General features: G+C 35.5%; 1 protein-coding gene and 1 long non-coding RNA gene across 6 annotated transcripts in view; one reads left to right on the forward strand and one right to left on the reverse strand.

Annotated features, from left to right (window-relative positions):
- The first annotated feature begins 147 nt into the window (after positions 1-147).
- Smg6 overlaps positions 148-21,930 on the forward strand; it is a 38,664-nt gene continuing 16,881 nt past the window's right edge. Inside the window, exons 1-20 of one of the 5 annotated variants that reach the window (XM_066287826.1) lie at positions 149-409; positions 621-914; positions 2,166-2,336; positions 2,396-2,721; positions 2,774-2,991; positions 3,081-3,311; positions 3,660-3,793; positions 3,852-4,105; positions 4,155-4,309; positions 4,424-4,453; positions 4,606-4,692; positions 7,078-7,623; positions 7,679-7,995; positions 8,248-8,464; positions 8,518-8,596; positions 8,735-8,845; positions 9,084-9,101; positions 10,478-10,699; positions 10,752-10,813; positions 10,879-11,024. In XM_066287826.1, the coding sequence (XP_066143923.1) occupies positions 370-409; positions 621-914; positions 2,166-2,336; positions 2,396-2,721; positions 2,774-2,991; positions 3,081-3,311; positions 3,660-3,793; positions 3,852-4,105; positions 4,155-4,309; positions 4,424-4,453; positions 4,606-4,692; positions 7,078-7,623; positions 7,679-7,995; positions 8,248-8,464; positions 8,518-8,596; positions 8,735-8,845; positions 9,084-9,101; positions 10,478-10,699; positions 10,752-10,813; positions 10,879-11,024 (3,658 nt within the window). In that variant the 5' untranslated portion in view covers positions 149-369. Of the gene's footprint in view, positions 410-620; positions 915-2,165; positions 2,337-2,395; positions 2,722-2,773; positions 2,992-3,080; positions 3,312-3,659; positions 3,794-3,851; positions 4,106-4,154; positions 4,310-4,423; positions 4,454-4,605; positions 4,693-7,077; positions 7,624-7,678; positions 7,996-8,247; positions 8,465-8,517; positions 8,597-8,734; positions 8,846-9,083; positions 9,102-10,477; positions 10,700-10,751; positions 10,814-10,878; positions 11,025-21,930 lie in introns of all 5 variants that reach the window. The other 4 variants (XM_066287851.1, XM_066287843.1, XM_066287860.1 and 1 more) reach the window with 4 other exon arrangements.
- LOC136342510 (uncharacterized) lies at positions 8,839-12,402 on the reverse strand. The gene is made up of 3 exons (XR_010732657.1): positions 12,112-12,402; positions 11,824-11,990; positions 8,839-9,086 (listed from the first exon to the last, which is right to left on the reverse strand). It is a non-coding gene; the product is annotated as an uncharacterized lncRNA (long non-coding RNA).

The following is a 21,930-nucleotide window of genomic DNA, read 5'->3' on the forward strand; positions in this document are numbered from 1 at the left end:
TTAAATATGGGGCTGGTATAAATAATCCCTCATCCGACTGATTATTGAATATATTAAAGATTTGGCAACAGCGCACACTCGCTGCGCGTGCTGAGTCGAGTACGAATAATGTCATTCATCCCTACTCTTTCCAACCAAGGCTATCAAAGATGATCAGCATTTTTTAGATGGATATATTTTAATTACTGTTGTTCTTTCCTTCTAATAAGTTCAACGACTGGTAGGTAAAGACAACGAGCTGCAAGATTGGACCAGTGCACCAATCAAGCAGTGTATTTTCAATTTGACCTTGTTACCTTTACTCTCAATACTGTCAATCAATGTCACGTCCATGTCATGGATAGAAAGCTGAAGTTGAATTAAGAATTGATGGATGGAATGGAAGATCACAAAAAGAAATTAGATGCAGGTAGGTTGTTATACAATTTTCCAGAAAATTCCTTTATTATCCATCTTTTTCTAATTATTTTTATAATATTTCATCTATTCTCAATGACCTCACATTTCCCTTTATAGTATTGTACCACAAATGTCACTATACCCGACCTAACCTAGTTTTCTAACGTTATCAAATCGCATGTACATAAACAATTTCCGACCCAAAGGCATTCCGTTTGCAGATTTTAGGCTTGTTAATAGGAAGAACATGAGACGTGGGAAGCCCCAGCAAGAGATTTATAAACCGGGAAGTGGCAAATTGCGACGTTCGCATCCAGGTCTGGAGGATTCCACATTGGAAGTTGGAGGATCACCCAGTCCTTTTGTTGCAAAGGAAGATACTAGAGATGAGTTTGGTGAATCGAACATAGATACTCATAAACGTATAAAGAAACCTGAAAGGGAGATTTATGTGCCCAAGGTTGTGGCTGAGTATAGAGGGCAGTTAAGCCCTCACAGTTTCAGTCATGAAGCAGGTTAGTATTGTCATTAGCTCAGCTGAATTAGCAAATTTTAAAAATGATTTTATTGATTAAATATTATTTACTGTATCAATTAATTAATTTATGATATGATTTGGCTTATCAGAAGTGATCTAAATTAACCAGGTATTTATAAAAATAAATACTTATTTGTCTCCTTTTTGCATATATCTCTGTTATGTGTTTTTTTTTAAGGTTTGTTGTTTCATTTGGTATAATTGTGATGTTAAGCCATGAAGTATGCAGGTACATGAGGGTGACCTGTATTCTGATGTTATAAACAATATTTAAAATATATATTTTTGTACATTGATTTGATTATGTCTTGGTTTAATTTGCTGGGGTCATGGTGTCATTACTCAGAGTTTTTTTAAATGTGTGACACATGCTCTGTTTGTTTGACCCAAATGATAATATTGACTATAAAGCAATACCAAACCAGTCTACCCTGTAACATTTTTTGTTGCTGCATATGAAAATGTTGGGAACACAGTTCAGTTTCTGAGAAAGGTAAAGAGTTTGAATCCACTGTTTCACCTACATAAACAGCTACTTCATTTGAACTGCAATCACGATGAAGTTTTTACAATAGTATTTTATAATATAACTAAGAGATTTGACTGTGTCTTTCATGAAACACTGCTTGGGAAATGTGAACACTATAGATGATTTAGGAGCAGGATTTTAGATTAGTTTCAGGGATATCTTTCTAATAAATTATATTTTAGTTAGTTATAGTTTCCATTAGACAATTTCTGGTGAGGAAAGTTTTGCTGTTAAGATTCGTTGAGGTTTGGTTTTGGTCTGTCTTTTTTCTTATGTGTATATGTCATCAAATCAAATATGTAACATTTTTTGTTCTGAAAACTGAAAAGACAGCAGAATTTTCAAAAAGTTGAGGATTCAATAAAATGTAATAAAGAACATAGTTCATCACTGAACATTTGTTCTCATATTCAAAACCTTTTAAATAAGAAATTCAAAATATCTAATAATATATAAGATATTCCATAAAAAATATATGAAAAATCTGCTATAAAACACAGACTAAGAATGATAAATTAAAATAACCCTGCACCACTGAATTCTGCATAAAAATTTATTGAATACCATTTTAAACTTTTTAGACACATACCAAGATAGGGAAGGCATAAGTATTTGTGTTTTCTGTGTTATGGCCAGGAACGAAACTGATTTTTGAACTGAAACACCTTTTTGGAATATTTCATATTATTCATTTTTCAGGAAGTTTAAATGGAACTGAGAATTCATTTCAAGACAAAATGAATAGATCAAAAAGGTATTCAAATAGCAGAAATGCTGGTGATAGTAACAATGGTAGGAGCAATAATCAAAATGAGTGGAGAGATAAGAGCCCTGGTAGGAACAATTTTAGAATGAGTTCAGAAGTCCGAGGTAAATAATTATCAATCAGAATTAAAGTTAATATCATTAGTTCTAAATGATTTTTTTAGGAGGGTATAATAGTAACTATTCTAATTATAATCATGAAAAGGATAAGGATAGAAATAGAAATAAATATAGGGAAAGAGATACTAAAAGTGTTGAGCCATCTGGAGGAGGTCATAGAAATAATAATCCTGAAGGAGGGAAAATCGCATCAGCAAAGCCTCCCAGTGGTAGAAGGCACAGTACTACTGGCAATTATTACTATCATCAAAATATGCTTAAGAATTTGGATAACTTACCACCAAGACTTCAAAGGAAATTTATGGAAGAGAATGGATTGACCCTGGAAAATTTAGGACTTGACCACAGTAGTAATAGTTCTGGTTTTTATGTGAGTTTCTTATGAAACTTGCTAAATAAAAAATTAATTCATATTTTTGTAGCCAAATACATCACAACAACAATATCTTCAAAATTCAGGGTATCACTCTTTGGACTCATATAGTACTTTGCCACATGCCGCTGCCCCGCCCGCCTATAGCCACAACCCCAATTATCACACGTTGCCTGGAAAAGCACGCGGAAGGGGTCGTTTTAACCATCATGACTCTGAACCTCAACTTGGTGCCGTAATTAGACCCATCACTCCAGATAGAGTGAGGTAAGTTTGAACATGGAAATAGAAGATTTTTGATATGTATTTTCAGTTTTTTGTTTCTTTGCTTTTTTATATAAAATAATATAAAATAGTGTTCCTCGAAGTCCTGGCAATTCACGCCCTGGCACTCCAACTAGGCGATTTGATCATAAACCGCCTAGTCGTCCTCCGAGCCGTTCTCGAACCCCTTCAAGTCACTATGATGACAATCGGTCTACTAACGAATCTTGGAACGATAGAAGCGATAGGCGCTCTAATAGATCTAACGTGGTTGATAGGTTAAGTGGTAGGGCTAATGATCCTAAACAGTCAAACCAAGACAGGTAGGATTTTCTGTTGCTTTAGTTATTTACTTTTTTAAGTTCTTAAATCCCATGTATTATTTTATACACCTTGAAAGGACTTTTCAAGGTTTTCATCAATATAACGGACTTCCTATCGCTGATATTTTTAAGATCCTAATGTTGAGTAACGAATTTAGACAAACCTTTTCTTTTATCAGAGATAATTTTCATTTGTTTAACTTTCAAAACAGTCATTGATTTTCATTACTTCATCTTTTTTTCTTTATTTTTTGAAGTACTATTCTTTGTTGGCACTTATGTGATATTACAAGGTTGTGGCGTGAACTAACTAAAAAATAAATTTATTTATGTCTATCATAATTTTAGGGATAGACGCGATGACGATATTTGCACTAGAAGAGATAGGAGAAACAACTCGGACAGAAGAGAATTTGATAAAGATAAATCGGATCGCGACAGAACAGATAATTACAAACGTGCGGATAGAAGAAAAAAGTCTGGTAGGTAGAACGTGAAATGATCGTACCCAAAATAATTTTCAAATATTTTACTATTCAGGACGTGAGAGAAGAAGTTCAAGTCGAGACTTGACGCTTTATGGCTCAAAAGATTCCGGCCTTAGTAACGATAGTGTGAGCACTCTGACAGAAGAAATTACAAATCGTTTGCCAAACTTAAAAATAAATGAAGATTCGCATGTCTGGCAGTCAGAAAAAGCTGTCAGCAAAGCTAACTCTGATCTGACGAAGGCAGTTGCCCCTAAAATTGAGAGTGCCAACTTTGAACTAGCTGCAATGGACAGAAACATATTAGTAAGAATATTTATTTTTGATTATTTGGGTTGTAATGATTAGTGTTTAGGATTGGAACGAGGAAGTAGAGTTAAATCACCGACTTGAGGCGGAAGCTTTGAGTGATGCCTTAACACGAAGTTCATCAATGGCGAGCTTGCATGATAACAGCACTAGGTCTATGCCTATTTTGGCTGAGGCTAGTCCAGGGATACGCAAAACCAGGTAATTTTGTTCTAAACTAAATTTATTTGATTGTTATATTAAATGGTTCTCAATGATTTCATACTGTTAAAGTTAATGTAATTTTCATTATGTTTAATCATCCATTACTTGCAGGAAAGGCAACAGAAGAAAAAGTAAACAAGGGTGAGTTCAAATAGGCTTTTTCTGGAGTTGGTGGTGCCCTGTCGTGTAATAATGCTTTATTAGGTGTTATTTGCTGAATATTTTGGGGGGGGGGGTCAAATATCTACGGCGTTTGTAAGCCTTCTTAGGATCTCGTTTTTATAATATTACAGAAGTGGCAGCGGCTATAGAGATCGAACTCCAACCAACAGAGATGGAAAAGATACTTATATTTCTGTGGAAAATCAAGACAATTTCAAGTGAGTAGTATATGATATCTTGTTGCTTTTTTATATTATGCTACTTGTAACTGATAATTTCAATAAATACATTCTACGATCGTTAATAAATAAGGAGGCCACCGAAAGCGGAAGAAGTGACTTATTTCTTTTTTGAATGGGCTGCATTTCGAGTTCTAAAATAATCTTATTACCGTTCGCTCAATGCTGGATGCAATTCCGCTCTGCCACTATTGCGAGCCTTGCCTTAATTTATAGTCACTACGCCTCAATAACCACTCTATCATATTACATATGTTGGTGTTAAATGTGATCAATTTATCTGAAGACCAAGCCCCTCGAGTAGATCTCGCGTCCACACTATTGTCCAATATCCAATGTTTTATAAGGGGATATAGTACTTCAAGAACAAGTTTTCCCAAGTTTGACTCTAACGGTTCGAAAAACCTGAACCTTCAGAATCGTATTTAATTGATACGTTTAGGTATGATCGGGTCTAAATCGAACCGGAAAACGAATACTGCCACAGGACAATATTAAATTTGTTGAATTTGCTAATTTTATATCACTAACACCTCAATTGATAAGAATTATTCTCACAAATTTAGGAGAATCGTACAGAGAAATGAAGAAATGGAATCTTCCAGTTTGTCAGGTGCACCCAACTTTTAGAATTTGGGGCTGTATAGTAAAATTTGATTTTATATTTAACTTATATTAACCATACTAAAAGACAATACTCCTAATATATGAAGAGTATTTGCTTTTATCAAATACGGCAATGTAAACCAATATAACCCAATTTTTAGGTGTGAACTACTGGTGAATTCAATAAAGTAAAAAAAATTCATTAAAATTCACGATAAACCTACCAACAACACCTGCCCTTTCAGCTACATACCTGCAAATTCCTCTCCAAAATTGAAGTCGTTCCAAACTAGTAGATATCGCATTTTTACCACTTTAAACCGCACTCTATAACTTACTACAACTTCAACTACAGCTTCCAACGAATCTTCATTATTCGGAATGGAGGTTTCGTGGAAAATCGCTAAAATTTTATATTGCGTTGAAACAATGCGAAAGAATTCGAACAACTAAACCGAACTGTAAAATGGTGGCGTGCACTGGAATGAGTCAAACGCCCAGTTGTTTTTCCATGGTCGGTTTTTTGCGAAATCGTTGTTGATGTTCGTTTCGCGTATATAAAAAATGTCAATTCAAACGCGTGAAGCAGAAATGTAGAGTTCTGCTGAATGTTCAGGAATTAATAAGGGAAGACGATTTCGGGAATGGAATTTCTTGACGTCATAATGGACCTATCTGATTTTGCTTATGTGGACTTTATTGTAAATTAGGTAGCATTTCAATGGATTTGTTCATATTTATGCTAAAGGGTTAATAATGTAATGAACGATGTTGTCTATACGGGGTGTATTATGAGCAAAAAGGTTGAATAACAACCCGAACTTGTAATGGTTTGTGTAATCTTAGAAATCAACTGCTATAAACGAAGTGATCAATGATACGGAGGGTCTCTCTGTTCAGCCACAGAGTTCAAATTTTATTCAGACACGTTCGTTGTATAGGGCTCTACTCGCCCACAAGATGGTACTTCAGCGTGCTAGAGAAGCAGTTAATTTTTGTAGTCTTCTAAGTTCTTCGAAAAACATTAGCATTCTTTAGACAAAAATATTTTTTTCTTTTAGTTTTTAAGAATAAAGTTGAAGCAGAATCATGTCTGTAAACTGCACCTGTATTTTGTTCTAGAATTTTCTTGAGATCTCATAGGTATTATTTGATGATGTTGTCTTGTGTTGTAAGACATACATACGTATTTTTGATGGCAATGCAATAAAGGATATTATTTATTTATTTAAATATTTGCTTCTAGAAGAAGAAGCTCGCCATCGACCTTTAGGTCTTTCTGCCCCTGAAGGTATTTATAAGTACATTTATGTGCAATCCATTGGATTATTGACGTTGTTGGTGAACATGTTCGAATGGAGTTGTATTGGGGAATCATTATGGATATTTATTTATATTTGAACCTACCGACATGAATTAATCGAAAACATTGTCCTGAGACATTACAAAATATTGAGATCACCACATTACCGTATTGAGCCATCCTTAAAAAGTTTTATGTGGTTTACCTAATATATGTGTTTATTATAAATGTGAAAATGTCGTTTAGTAGAAAAAATATAAAATGCATGAGTTGTACGACGAAATGTCGAACGTGCTGATCGCAAAATTCGTTGCCTTGTTGAATTTCGCTCCTTGTTTTCCAATTTGAGTTAGTGCTACAGTTATGCAATTTGCACCTTAACAAATTGTATCTAATATGTAGCGTGTCTATGATAACGATTGATTTCGAAGATAACATTTATTTTATCCCTCTAGGGTTCCTCAAGAATCGGGATCGGGCCGTCATGGTCGTCGTAGGAGGCGCTCCTCAAAAGATCATCGTGATTCTAGTTTTGAAAGATTTGGAAATAGATCGCGAGGTCCAAGTAGAGAAGTTAGCTTCGATAGATCTCAAACTTCAAACTCCCACAACTGGAGAGACGAAATTATTCGAAGTCGTCAAAACTCAGACCGCGAGGGTCCGGTTCTTAATCGCCCTAGAAGTCCTGTTCGTAAGGATTCGGTAGATGGGGAATCTAGGAAGGAACCTGTTGCTGACAGCACTGCGAAAAAGGGGGGAATTTTAATACTACCTGTAAACAAATCGCCGAATGCAGCAACTTCTAACTCAGATCGTCCCAAGTTTCCCGATATTCGACAAGCTCCATCTCTGCAGAGAACACTGTTTGATCCCAAAAACCCCACCAAACCTATATTAGTAAAATCACCCGGAGGTCGAGTATCTGGACCTGGAGTTGTGGATAGTTCTGATATCCCTAAAATGGATGCCGATAAATTACCTGTCTGGTATAATGAATCTAGGTGAGACACAATTTTTCTTTAAACTACCAATATTCCTGTTTATTGATTTGTTTAGTGAGGATTTCAAAATTTGCCACTTCCCCGACCTCCTCAGAGACATCAAGCGCGCGGACGTGGAACTTCAATGTATAATCAGCAAAGGTTTATTGCTTATGCATCACGATATGATGGAGAATTTGAGAAAATTTCTGCAAAGTGCGATGGAATATTTGCTCTCCAAATCCATTAAGTTTTGTCAAATCGCAAATTTGGAACAACACCTTTGGAAGTTGCTCTACTATAATATCATCGAGGTGACGAGAAAAGCTTTAGTGGACGATCCCGAAAATAAACAGCAATATAAGGCTTATTTATTGTATATTATTGATGATGGTGAGAGCTTAAAACAGGTTTTTACAATTTTATTATTAGTAGATTGGATATTTGGGCGTCTGGTTGTTGTTATTTTAATAATAAAAAAATGTTAGGTCATATTAGTTCAGGTTTTATATTAACGTATACATATACATGGTATTTCTGAAAGGTGAATTTCACATTTCAGGAAATTTGAAATACACAGTACATGACTGGCAAGAAGTGTAGCTGTACACATACGCTATACTAAATATGTTTTTTCTTCTTCAGGAACAAAATACTTTGAAAGATTAATTGGCATTTTAGAAGAAACTTATAAGTTTAAAGTAGTCAATTACGTGGGCAACAACAGCATGGTACAACATAAAGGACTGGGCCTCACAGGGTTGGCTCTTATTTCGGCACAGAAAATATATTTGTTTTTGGGTGATCTGGGTAGATACAAAGAGCAAGTTAACGAGACTAGTAATTATGGAAAATGTAGACAGTAAGTCAGAGTTACTTTTGCTGTAATATTCGAAATTTATGCCTGTCTTTTAGGTGGTACATCAAATCGCACGAAATCAATCCAAAGAATGGAAAACCTTATAATCGTTTAGCAGTTTTAGCTGTGTCTTCGGTAAGTGCAGTTTAAATTTTGGGAGATTTTATGGAAGCATCTGCAATATCAAATATTTTTTCAGTCTATATTTCTAACATAAATATTTTCAATAATGCCGTGAAAAATACTCTACACTTTTGTTCGTTTCGTTTCTAGCGAAGAAAATTAGATGCAGTCTACTATTACATGCGAAGTTTGATGTCGTCAAACCCAGTGCCGACAGCCAAACAAGATTTGGTTTCATTGTTTGATGAAAATCGCAAAAAGGTTTGTACTTATATTTTTTTATGTACCACCAGTTTTCAAATAATTGTAATATCTTATCTAAAGTGAGTAATACCAGCATAATTCTATGTTGGTTAAAGCTTTTAATTCACTAATTCTTGAAAGAAATTTGATCATGAATTAAATCGTTTTTTGTGGTGAAATAATCGAAAAATTTGTTTTGGAGCTCATTACTTACAAGTGTGTTTCTTTTTTAACATGCTCGCCGTTCGCACCGCAGTATCTGCAACAAATATACGTATGTATATGGATTTTGCCTAATGTAACTTTAAATGTTGCACATTCTCCAGCTTTAGCCTTAGAAAACACTCTTTTATTTAATTTTTGGAATTTGCCTTGACATTTGATTGCCGTGGCTGCTTAGGTGTGCTAAGGAAGATGATTACGGATAGGTGGTGATCTTTGAATATTATGCGGTATGAATATCTCTTTCTAATAGTAATAAAATTTTGTCTTTTGAGTAAAGATTTATGCAAAATTTATTGCCAGCTTCAGTCTCATGTACCAAGTTTTGCCGCCTACCTTTGAAGCATATGGCAGATAGTTCTGGTTGGATATTTTCCTGCAGGTTCAACATACTTACTATAAAAATTTTCAATTTTTGCTTATATTTAATTGGCAGAAAATGAACCATACATACGAGAGCTAATAGCATCGAAACCAGTCTTTGGGGCTCTCGAGTTAAATTGAATTTAGACCTGAAATGAGACATAAAACTGTAATAATCCTTTCGAATAAAATCGGATTAATTTTTTTGCCCAATGAAAACGTTTGTGGCCTCCGTGGAAAAAGAATTAAAAATACTATAGAATATTATGGACTGAATGTAGAAAAAAAAACTTAATGAATTCTAAAAGGAAAATCATGCAGGTTCGTATCAGGTGCACTTTTATGTATCAAAAATCGGTGGACTTAAGGCCAGCGGATACTTGAACTACCTCATAAATAGCATTGCTGTTAAATTAATTCCATTTGAGACAACAATGCTTTTCTTACGGAATGCTTCAACTGTCAGATGGATTCAACGGTACTAACCTTTGAACTACGGAAAATCTATGAGAATTGTATATAGTTGAGCCAAGTTTGTGCCGTGATTCAATAACTCGCTCTTATGTTTGGTTAATGTTTATGGAAATATTATTAATTTAGGTCAATGAAGTGGGAGAGGCTTTCTTATGAGACGATATGAGCCTAATATTCGCAATAACGTCGGGGAATCAATGTTAAAATCGCCACATACCACACTGTATGAATACTATCCCCACACTAAATTAACACTCAAATTTACAGAAATAATCTTATGTTAGTTACTACTTAATACTTAAGCTATCTTTAGTCATCTTCCAAATATGCTTTAAAAGGCTCTTTACTATTAATTGGGTACATGGAATTATTTTCGCAATTAATAGACCAGTAGCACATTCCCTTTATTTAATATTTCACATTTCATTTGTTCTGGCACACAGGTTTAAATATAGAGATCTGAGAACAAAAATACACCACACACTGTAGATTTTATTATATTCATTTTAATTTTTTTTGCAATGATGTATGAACGTATTATTAGATGAAAACCCTTATTAGTCATACTTTTATTATGATTTTGTTTCTTAGTACGAGCAAGGTGAAAAGAAACGAAGAGAGGAGAGATTAGAACGTCAGCGACAGCATATGAAACAAAAAGAATCGGAGGAAAATGGTGCCCCGAATTTCCTTCGCAAAGAAACTTGGATTCGTCCTGATGGCGGCAGAAGGTTGCATCGTACTACCAAAGCATCGCAGGAAGAGACGGAAGATTCCGAAGAAGAGGATTTGGCAGCATTGAGCAGTGTTGATGTACGCTATATTCAAAACTGAGAACTAAAATTTTTTGATTGGTAAATTGCAGGTCAACAAGAGATTCATTACCAGCTACCTTCATGTGCACGGAAAGTTGATTACCAAAATTGGGTAAGGAAGTTTAATGTGAATAAAAATGTGTTTAACACATTAATGTTCAAAATATTTTATTTCAGTATGGAAAGTTTCCAAGACGCTGCAATGCAAATGTTAAAAGAATTTCGAGCTCTGCTACAACATTCACCGGTATCGTTGCCCTGTAATAGATTTTTACAACTTTTGGCCCTGAATATGTTCGCTATTGACAGTACCCAACTGAAAGGTGAGTGGATTTCGGGATTACAAATTCGCCATTTTACTCGTAGTAACCGATCTGGCACACGACAATAAACTTGGGCAACTTGTCCACAACAACAGTTACAACGGCCAGATTCCAGCGTTAACTGTCGATAAATCTCCGAGAAATCATAAAGTTATAAAATCGAAAATGCCCGAATCGACATAAATTTGCGGGAGAATAACCGCTGCCGTCTCTTATTTTAAAGGAACGAACGAGAACTTCAAACTTTTATGGCGGAAGTCGCAAATCATTAATGAGACTCTTAAGATGTTTTAGCGCGGTTCATAAAATATGCAGTTTTGGTTTCGGCCTCTCCGTGAACAGTTAGCTCGATTTTATGGCGGGTTGAAGGAAGTATTGCACTCCATCGAAATTGGACATTACGTTAAGTGGTCATCAAACGATGACCTGGAGCGAATGCCCATTAGAATTGTTTAATGAAACAAAGGGTGTTAAACGAGTGTAGTCCGAATATGCCTTAAGTTTATAGCTTTTTTGCTTCCTCCTCGTCTTCATCTCTATCTTTACAATTACTTAAATACCTGAGAGTCATAAATTTGACATTTTCTTATCCTATCAAAACCACTATTATAATTTAATTAGAGGGTTTAATGCAAAATGTTAATGTTATGAGTATATCAGACGAGTATGTATGAGGGTATTAGAGATATTCACAAGCAAAATAATATTGTATCCGAAGTTTATTTATTATTATTTATTTTATTTTATTATTAAGAGTGGAAAATTTATCATTTAGTCTCAAAAAGTCTTGTTGACTTACCACGTAATTCGGATTGGGTCACTAATTTGGTCGTGCAGGAAATATCCACTCGTGGTGAAAACGTATTGATATCAAATGCAAAAAACCAAGAGTTTTGAACTGGCCATCGAAGGTTCCGTACAAGATACGCCTCTCTTGATACAACTCGGAGGGAGTGGTTCAGAAATCTTTGAAAATTATTTATAATTATTATAAGACAAGCCACCTTTTGGATAAATTTTACGCTCAGTTCGTTCGTACATCATGAAGCAAGATACAGCAATGAAAACGTGTATATATAATCTGTACCTGTAGCAGAACTTTCACAGAAATTCAGGTATGTAGTTCGTCTCCGTGTTCCATGCGCTCACCACTGAGTATTTACATGGATATATTTAAACTGCACATTTGGAGGTTATGCTCTAAAACTTCTTGAAAAACCCTACATGCAAATTACACTAATATCCCTTGTTCACACGTATGTAGTTTCTAAATTACTCATCACTCTACTAAATTACTGCTAATGACTGGTTCACACGCGGCCAGTGGTATAGTCAAGTCAAACGGAGTCAAGTAATTTAGTTGACGTTCACATGAGGCAAGTAATTTAGTAAAGTTTGTTTAAAGAACGCGAGCCAAATCGAGAACTCACACGATAAGAATATTTAGTTTAGTTCATAACTGTAACGTCGAGCCGTGTGTACACTAATGCAATTTTTGTTTGTCATCTTTCTTATGATGGCTTCTGGATTCGCGAGAAAGGATGATAAGACGGCATTTTGCTACCAATTTTACAACTTCTGAATAACAACACTGAGGATTTTCACGGAGTACACTCTAATCACGCAATAAGGAAATCCGTATAAAATCCAAATAATCGAGCTTTGCTTTTTTTATTCTTTTCCTTTTTACTATGTGTGTGTGTGTTTTTTTTTATAATAAAGTTTCAACTAACATTTAGTTACATAAATGGTGTGTTTAAAGAAATTGGGTTCTCTTAGCTGAAATATGTTTTTAAAAATTTAGTTTAAAGAATGTTCTCACAGAACAATCATATGATTCAAATGGGTTAAACATAACGTTGTGTACAGCATCTTTTATAAAATATGGATGGTTATAACGGATGATCGTTGAAAAAAAAATCTGCTATAGATGCTGAACCGTAAAAGTAAGACGTTGATTAAACCATTTGAAGGCATGCCTCTAATATTTTGAAAAATAATTTACCATTTCGACGTTAAAAACCTTAAAGAAGCAATTCACTTTTGATTATAAAAAAAAATTGTGACAATCATACACTTAAATCAGAATTTGTGTGGCTGTAGTAGGAAGTTCAATGTCCAAAAAGTTATGAGTTCTTTAACAATTTTTGGCTGTAGCCGAACTGATCACAATAATTCTTTTCCAGCGTATCACTGAGGAATCCCTTAATTAAACTTGAGTCAGGGCAACAATATACACAATAACATAAAAGCGTTCACTTTAAGGCCACTTCAGTCTTCGAACTTTTTCGCAAGGTCGATCGTGACTATACAAAGGCCCATCAGGCGTTCTCCTAAAGATTGCTATTCAAACTCGGCCGGTAGCAAAAAAAAACTAAATGTGATTCCGTTGCGAATGCCTACCGTTTCTTATGTACCTGCCAAATTATGTTGAGCTTATTATTCCGATTTGACGAGATAAGATCATAATTGATTTAGAGGGAAATTGCTGCCAAGCGATGCCAATGAACTCATCCGGTCCGGTCCGGTCCGGTGGATTTTGGCGTTTTGTTTGTTTGCAAACAAGGCCGCAAATAAATGTCTCGGCAACTTGCCCAAAAACGTAATATCCAGGGAAGCTTAGTGAGTTTCGTCGTTTCCGTGGAAATAATCTTCCAGGTAAAGTTGCCAGTACATTGATCGAGTGGCCCTAATAAGGTTTTCAGTAGATATGAGGAAATGTAATAGCTCAATCACTCTGCACATGACACGCCATCAATAAATATTGACACGCTCGCCTAAAGTGAAAAATCGTTACAATGGAAAATTGAAGATTGCGTTGCGGAATGCGGTAATATTGTAAGCGTCGATCAATTTGTCGAGAATAATGACCGAGTACGGTGGGAGATTGGCATATTCTAAGATGGAAAAGTACTACAAGAGATTGGTTGACACTGTTTTGGTTTTAAAGAGTTTCCGACAAACCGCTAAGCCTTTCTGACAATCTCCGACCCGTTATCTGCTGTATGGTCGAACAAAAAGACCTCAAAAATAAGCCGAACAAGTTATCAATATTGACAAGTAACACACGGAGTTGTTTATACTTAACCACATACTCGAAAGGATTTCTGTTTTGCGCATCGCTGGGAATGAACAGTTAGGTTGTCTCTTTGTACATCGTTATCGATTTCGGGGAATATAAACTCGAGGAATTTTTAGGAGCAAAAAATGCGGTCATTGTAATGGGCGATCGAACCGTTTTGTTTGCCTTTTTTCAAGCTCTTGCTCCATTTAAATCATGAGCCACACAAGTAGAGCTCACGAGAGCAACTCATACCATAATTTAATGGTTCTTCTTCCTGGATGGCACCGCGAGAGAAATAACGATTATTATAACGCAGTTCCGTAATCTTAGATGGGCATCGTCCGCTCCCCGTTGTTGCCTCCATCTAATTTAATGTGCGATTTTATGGGCAAATCTTTGACGATTAAATAAAATATAACTACAGGTTTCAGCCGATTGCATTGGTGGAACAATAATTATCAGAGATGAGACTGGCGTCATAAAATATAACGTTTTCGAATTATTATATTTGTCAGACGAAGCAGGCAAATAACGTTCATAAAAATTCCTCATTTTTTTGGCCTTCTTAATGGGTCAATAAAATCAAGAAAATAAGTAACTCAAGAAATAGACAGGAAAATCTAAATTTTTGAATTAAATGTTAATGTATTATATTGAATTTTTGAAAAATTAGGTGCAACTGCCCAGAGTATGATATATTTTTTTGAATTGAGAGGGTCATTACATATCTATCGCATCAGCATGGCATTGAAATTAAGCTTCAACTTGCACTAATATATTTCTTTTTTTAACTTAAGAGTGCCAAATTCTCATGTTTAAGGAATACTCGTATGGTACGCTCGAGTAGGAAAAGCTACAGGCAATTCCGGAAAAGAGACGAGCGTTCGAGTAGAAATGGAAAAAGGACTTTGGGCAACCCACAACACGTGCTTCTACTTTGTGTGTTTCCACAGTTGGCTGATTTGATGCCTACTTTTGGTTCATTCCATTTTTTCCCTTACATTCTTCCCAGGCTACACTCGCATATACGTCTGTTTTCACATGTGCATCCCATGGTGTGCGCTTACTTGCTTCGCGCGAACTTACTCCGATGAAGCTAATAAGTAAAAATACGTGTCGCCGGATCGTCCTCCTTCCATTTTTTACTAGAACATTGTTCTTTTTGCGAATTTGACACTAACTCTTTTTTCCTTTACGTTCATCAGCACAAATATTTCCATTATAATACATTTAAGATAAGAACATACTTAAAACAAATACAATGACTTGAATTTCAAATAAATGTTTTATCGTTTACGATTCCTCATATATTTTTAATTTGCTTGATTTTTTTCCTTAATTTCTTCAATCATTTGTTTTTCTTTTGTAATAATTTATGCTCGACTTTTTTTTCTACCTCTTCGTACTTGCAACTCATGAAACGATTCGAAACCGATTTACTCACAAACTTCTATTTTGCATTTTTCTTACGTTGTTTCCACTTCTGCTTAAATGCCAAGAATTCAAAACTTACACTGTTTCTCGCAGAAAATAAATGTTCTATCCATTAATTAATGGGAGCTAAGGAAATTGAGGGGTGATCATTTGAAAAACTTCAACTAGGCTTTAAAATATCGAAGGCATGTCTTGGAGAGATTCATGTGTTATGTATCCTTTATGTCAGATGTTTGATGGTAATAGTAAATGGCTTAATCGACGCCCTACGTTGGCAGTTCATGGCGTACTGTAAGATTTTTTTATTGATCACCCGTTACTTACGGTTCTAGATGTTCAAGAGTACAAAATTTCACGTTTGTTCTGCGTACTCCTCATAGGAAGAATTATAAATTCTTTGATGATATCCGTTCTGATAGACCCATAGTTTCTAATTTTATAATATGAAACAACATTATGCCGAACTGGCTCGTCTAAAAACGAACACTTGACTTACACAGTTTAACAGCTGAAAATAAAAACACTTGAGACGAGTTAGTAGCTTTAACGCCTTACTTATCATAATAAATTACATGGTACCTGGGTAATGATAGAGTGAAATTATTGAGGATAAAAGTTAATCTCGCATGACTTAAGAACGTTATTTCCATCGCTCCGTCGACGAACTTTACTGAACATTTTTGTGATCCATCGGACGTGGTGTTATAGCATACCTGTCGCTGAGGATGAAGCTTTTAATGGACGATTTATTCTCAGGAAGTCAGTGGTGTACGTCAACTCAAGAAACTTGTCACGATTTCAATACCAAGCTGAAGTTAGATTCAGCTTACCGATAATCTGACGTCGCGTGAATTAACTCGAAATTCGGGTTGAATTAAGTAATCCGAAGATTCAGGTTATGACGGGTCAATCCGAACAAATTTGGGTATATCCAACATGAATATTCGTGTCGCAGCAACGCAACCGAAATATTCGAGATTTATGTTATAGAGAATCAATTCGTTTGCGACCGTTTAAAACACTTAAAATTACTGATTTTCTTTATTGGGCGGTTAAAGGTAGATAACTATTTAAGCGCTTATCTCCGAGTATTCAATTAATTCAGGATGCACTGAAACTCAAAAGACTTGTGAAGAATGTTCTTATTGTGAGGGCCTATTATTCCATTGACCAGTTCTTGGCCGAGAAACGAGATAAGTACTTGTCTTTAAGTATTTTAATTCGTAATGATTATATTAATTTTGTGAAGTCTATGAATGATATGTGTGTAATGATGTCCCTTTAAATTGATTTTATTATAGTTTTTATTTATTTCGTCGGTATATACGGTAGTAGTAACCGTAATTTATAATACTCCAGAGGACAAAATTAAATTGCGTATGTGATTCTTATTGTCCGGCAGGTTAAGTATTGTGACACAGATTTAAAAACGGTGTTGTCAAATTTCGTATGCTTTACAAAATACTTAGAAAAAATAGACATTTGACAAAATGTTTTTTCAAACTAAATACAAAACTCGCGATTCTGCAAGAAAAGTAATACGAAATTTTATTCCTTTTTCAAGCCTTTACAGTAATATTAATAGATTATTTTTGCTGTTTAATATAGGCCCTACTTATAATTTTTTTAATTCGGACTTGATGGTTTTGATTGTATTTTGGAAATACTTTGTGTGGAAATACCGCAAAATTCCATCCAATGCCATTAGTGGCAAATATTTTTGCTAAATATATTACGGAGCTGAATCGCAAGAGGATCGGATGAAAAAATGATCGTGTTGATACCTCTTGAACACTCTAATTATTTTAGATACCTAATGTTGGAAATTTGATCTGATTTTATTGCTGAGAGCTGACGATGTCACTATAAAACTGTAAATTACTATTAGAATTCATCTGGGTGTCGTCTACAGTTTCGCTACGTCACTGGGAGTGCAATAAGCCTTTCACATGCATTGCACTTTTCGTTTCTACATTTTCCGCCTTGATTCCTTCGTCCGTCCGTCTGTACGTGAGGTGCCGACCGTCCGTAATTATCGGTGATGTATACGTAATTTACACGAATCAATTTAAACCTGATAGTGATGGGCGTAATCGGCTGATTACCGTAATTTAACGACTCTTTCAGCTCTTCGTCGTGTCGATGGGCACCTTCGAGCAAATCCCAAAGGGGCATTTTTTTCTTCATTTTGGTGCTCTATCGTTCATTGAGATTTACGGTTCCGGCAATTGATTGTTAACAGTAATCTTAAAGTTTAATGGAGAGAATGTCCTTTTTTTGCTACTCGGCACTTTAATTATAATTCACAATTAAATAGCTTGGCTTGTATTTCTGAGCATATTATTATTATGAAGAAATGACTGTAGAGCTTTAAAAACCGGGGATAGGCAGAGAAGAAGCGGCGATACGGCCAAATCCGTGTTATTACGTTAATGTACCGGGATTAACCGTAAATATAGCGAAAGCAGAGCCGAACAAAAACATGCTTATTATTAAACGCATTATTTGGTCATTACTTATTACCAGTTATCCACAGAGCCGCATTTCGAGTTCTTGCTTCCTTCGACCATGCGAGAGAGGAGTCTCCATTTTCTCGTTTTTCTCCTCCGAGTTATTTTGTTATTTGTTTACGCCGTAACATATTAATAGTTAACTGCATTTCGATTATCTGTTCGGAATGTGCCTATTTCGTTAGTTGGTCATAATTAAACAGTTAGTATGTATCATCTAGGATTCTCGTTTTTGTTTTATCAAGCCAAAGATTTTTTATAAAAACGAGTTAGAAGTAAACATAAGTAAGGTGAGTTAGTTACTTAGATTGTACGTTGGAAGGTCAATGCTATGTTAGCGGTCAGGTTAAAACAATTATCTAAAAGTTGCCGAAATAATTTAATGCCGTCTCTGCCCACAGCAGAGGAACATGGCTTCAAGCTACCGGGGGCATCTCTCACTTTTGCCAATCTTGTCAAGGTCGTTCATTTGAGGTTAATAACATAAGACGGCTCCATTCTACGGTTACCGCGAGTTACATACACAATAAAGAAATAATATTCACCAAGTGCCCTTTTTTCACTAATTCGAATTTAATGCCGTTCTAACCGTTTCGATACAGGGCCGGTGAAAGAGGTTTTTTTATGAAAGCACCGGGTTGAATATATACAGGTAGCACATATCAACATTGCGCGCGCTGTTATCGATGAGAAGATCGTATGTTTCGATTAAAGAAAATATTGTCAAATCGCGCAGGTTCTCAAACAGTTTAAGAGTCGATTCTATTGGCTGAAATAAACAGCAATACGCGTTCATTCAATTTCATTTTTTATTTTTTTTTATGATGCATTGTCAAATTTGTTAAATGTAGAATTATTGATATTAAACAAATAGTTACGCATCAATTTCTCCAAAGTATTCGCGACGATGCTACTTCCCAGCTTCGAATTAAAACAATAAAAAAAACTGAGATGTTTTACAGGTGTATTCAGATAGGGAGTATGTCGCCACTTGTACCTTCCGAAGTTTCACTTTCATTTGTTCCTTTTCTTCAGCTAGTGTCAAGTTGTGTTAACAACAACATGGCGAATATTTTTCAATACGAATTGAATATTTTATAACTAAACTTATCCACAAATTTATGTTTTAAGTCTATTTCCCACGTTTTAAGATTGAAATTTAAACACTTTTGATCATAATTTATTGAGAAATTTTCATGTTCCTTCTATTTGGTAAGTGGTAAGCAGGAAAATTTGCTTTAAAGTTTTTTTTTTGTTTTGGCCGCCTTGAAGACATTCTATAAGGATTGTAGCTAAAAAACGAGAATTCAAACAAAACTTCAAGTAAGCATTGAAATATCAGTCGCAGATCTTGGATAAATTCAACTGTTAAATGTCTGTCAAATGTTTCATGGTAAATAACAAATTGCTTAATCACCGCCCTACGTTTGCAATTCACCGCCTACTACGATTTTTTTTTAATGATCACTTGTTAGTTCTTTAAAATGTCACAAAAGGGCTAGAAGATGCCTTATAGAATAATGCTGTAAAGAAATGTAAAATATATCTATGGGGCGAGTAAACTTTCGGAATCTGCGTGTTGAAATTTCAGATATTTTTTGTATTTTCCTCACAGCTCCTATAGTTTGTGAGATAACTTGTTAAAACTTAAACGTTGAGTAATTTTTTTTAGTCTGTGCAATTGTTAGATGTTGGTTCTTTTCCCACCGAGCTCCATACAATTTGAGTATATTTCTGCGTGCGTACATATATCGACTTAATCGTAACCGGTTTTCTAACATGTTTGTGCTGATTCTCACGCACTCATCTCACGCATGTTAAAGAACGTCATCAAAGGACCTTTTTTCCCTCTTCTACATTCCTCCAACTAAATTTGTACAGGCAAACCAACAGGACCTTTGCAATATAACTGCATGTGTAACACGTGTTCTTTTCTCTGTGTTTCAATTGGGGCAATACTTACGTTTCCCCGTACACCTGTCTTATCTAATTGCGATCGTCAGTTAAAATTACCCACAACATTAACCTGAAGTTAAGATCAACGATTTCGTATGCAAATTCAGTTTGTTAAGATGGTAGATTATCGTTCTCCATCATTTCGTATGTCTTCCTTAAAAATCAGCCACGCGTAAAGTGTAGGTTAGTACAGGTCAGAAAACAAAGAGTGTATTGCGTATGCATTTTCTTTTCTTAAAGATCGACATATCAATGTATTGATAACTGTATCGTCGAGATAATTTAGATAGAAAATAAGTTTTCCAGCATTTACTCTCGCAACCATCCAAAGAGGAGAGGGTGTAACAGGAAGTTGAGAGCAAAAAAATGCTCTTCTCAGTAGATATTTTAGGGTGTGTTTTAGGGTAAATCTTTCAATATAGTGAACAAGGCTGCAAGTACACTAACAACCGGTTTTTCCTAATACCGGACCGGACGGAGTAGGTACTTTGTCTGCAAAAGAAGAAGCAAGAAGGAGAAGAGGTATCGTGGCATGAGCACACTCACGCAACGTTTTCTCAACTCATTTTTCTCTTTGCTGATCATTCGCTTTTTTTTTTTGGTTTTCTTATGGTTTTTGTACGAATTTAGCGCCAGTGCCAATACCAAACTTTTGCTTCGACAATAAAACTGGCAAAATGCTAAAAACTCTGTTGAAGTGAGGGAATATTTCGTTGTTTTTGGTGAGAAAGGTTCAATGTTGGGAATTCTGTCTTAAGGGCCGGTCCTCCTACAAATCGATCATCTTAATCAGTGGGCGTTTTACTGTAATGACTTTGAACGGCCGATGGGAAAGGTCGAGTCTCTGGGAATCGTTTTACGCAGAAAAGCGAGATCGGGAGATAAATTTTGGCAGGTTAAAATATAGATATTTATAGCCTCCCATCAAACCTCGATAAGTCTATGTCGGATAATTTTGTAATTGTTTGATTATCTCGTGAAATTGAATTGAACTATTCTGTGATGCCCCAAATTAATATTGACTTTGTCTTTCCATTTTAATCGACTTTTTTTCTTTCCTAATGGATCTTTTCTAATAACATCCTTAGGTGTGAAACTAGCAATTACCATTTGTTGCAGGTTTAAATTAGACTTCAGTGGAAATGTTTTCTGCAGTCGATCTAATCAAGACCGTCGCCAAATCGGCGTCGATTGCCGAAGGGGGGCTCCGCTGAAGGCTGTTCCAAGGCCGAACGTTGGCCGCCAGGCGTTCTTTCGAGGTCGTTTCTTCACTACGATGCTCCCATTATCGGCACGGTCTTTTTATGGCGATCACCTTTCCTCCCCGATGATGATGATCATCTCGATGATGCTAATGGCCGGTAGCGCCATGCCGGGTCAATGCACTCCCTTTACTATTATTGCGGATTTCGAATTCTTGTGCCTCGTTTTTTCTCTGTTTTGCTCCCCGTACTTGGCTGGTAAACATGAACCAGTTTGTCATGGAGTTAATGGTGGTTTTTTGTTGCTGCGATTTGGTTGTTAGGCCACATTGTGTCACTGAGGCTTTAGAAGTTCCATACCGGTATGGCATGTTTGTTCTTGAAATGATTTTCCTTCCTTCATCTGGTTGTTAAGGAGTAACATGGTTGCTAGACTGTATCTAATTGAATGTCCGAGCCCTAAGTTACGGTGGCGTCTATGGAAAAAAATAACGTCCCACAGAAGAAAATGTCCATTTTGAACTCAATAAACTGGAATACCAAATCGCTGCTTAATTAATAGGTTAAGAATTGCCAACTTCTTTTTTTTTACTACAATATTGTTTATGCACTTCCACTTCGTTTGGGTGTGTGTATTTACAGGGTGTCCCAAATTCGGCTTTCGGCAATTTCGAAAACCATAGAAGATGTCAACTATAGTGTTAATTTCCTTTGCAGTATTTTCAAAAAAAATGATTTGG

This window comes from Euwallacea fornicatus, chromosome 1, assembly GCF_040115645.1.
Source record: "Euwallacea fornicatus isolate EFF26 chromosome 1, ASM4011564v1, whole genome shotgun sequence".
Taxonomy (NCBI): domain Eukaryota; kingdom Metazoa; phylum Arthropoda; class Insecta; order Coleoptera; family Curculionidae; genus Euwallacea; species Euwallacea fornicatus.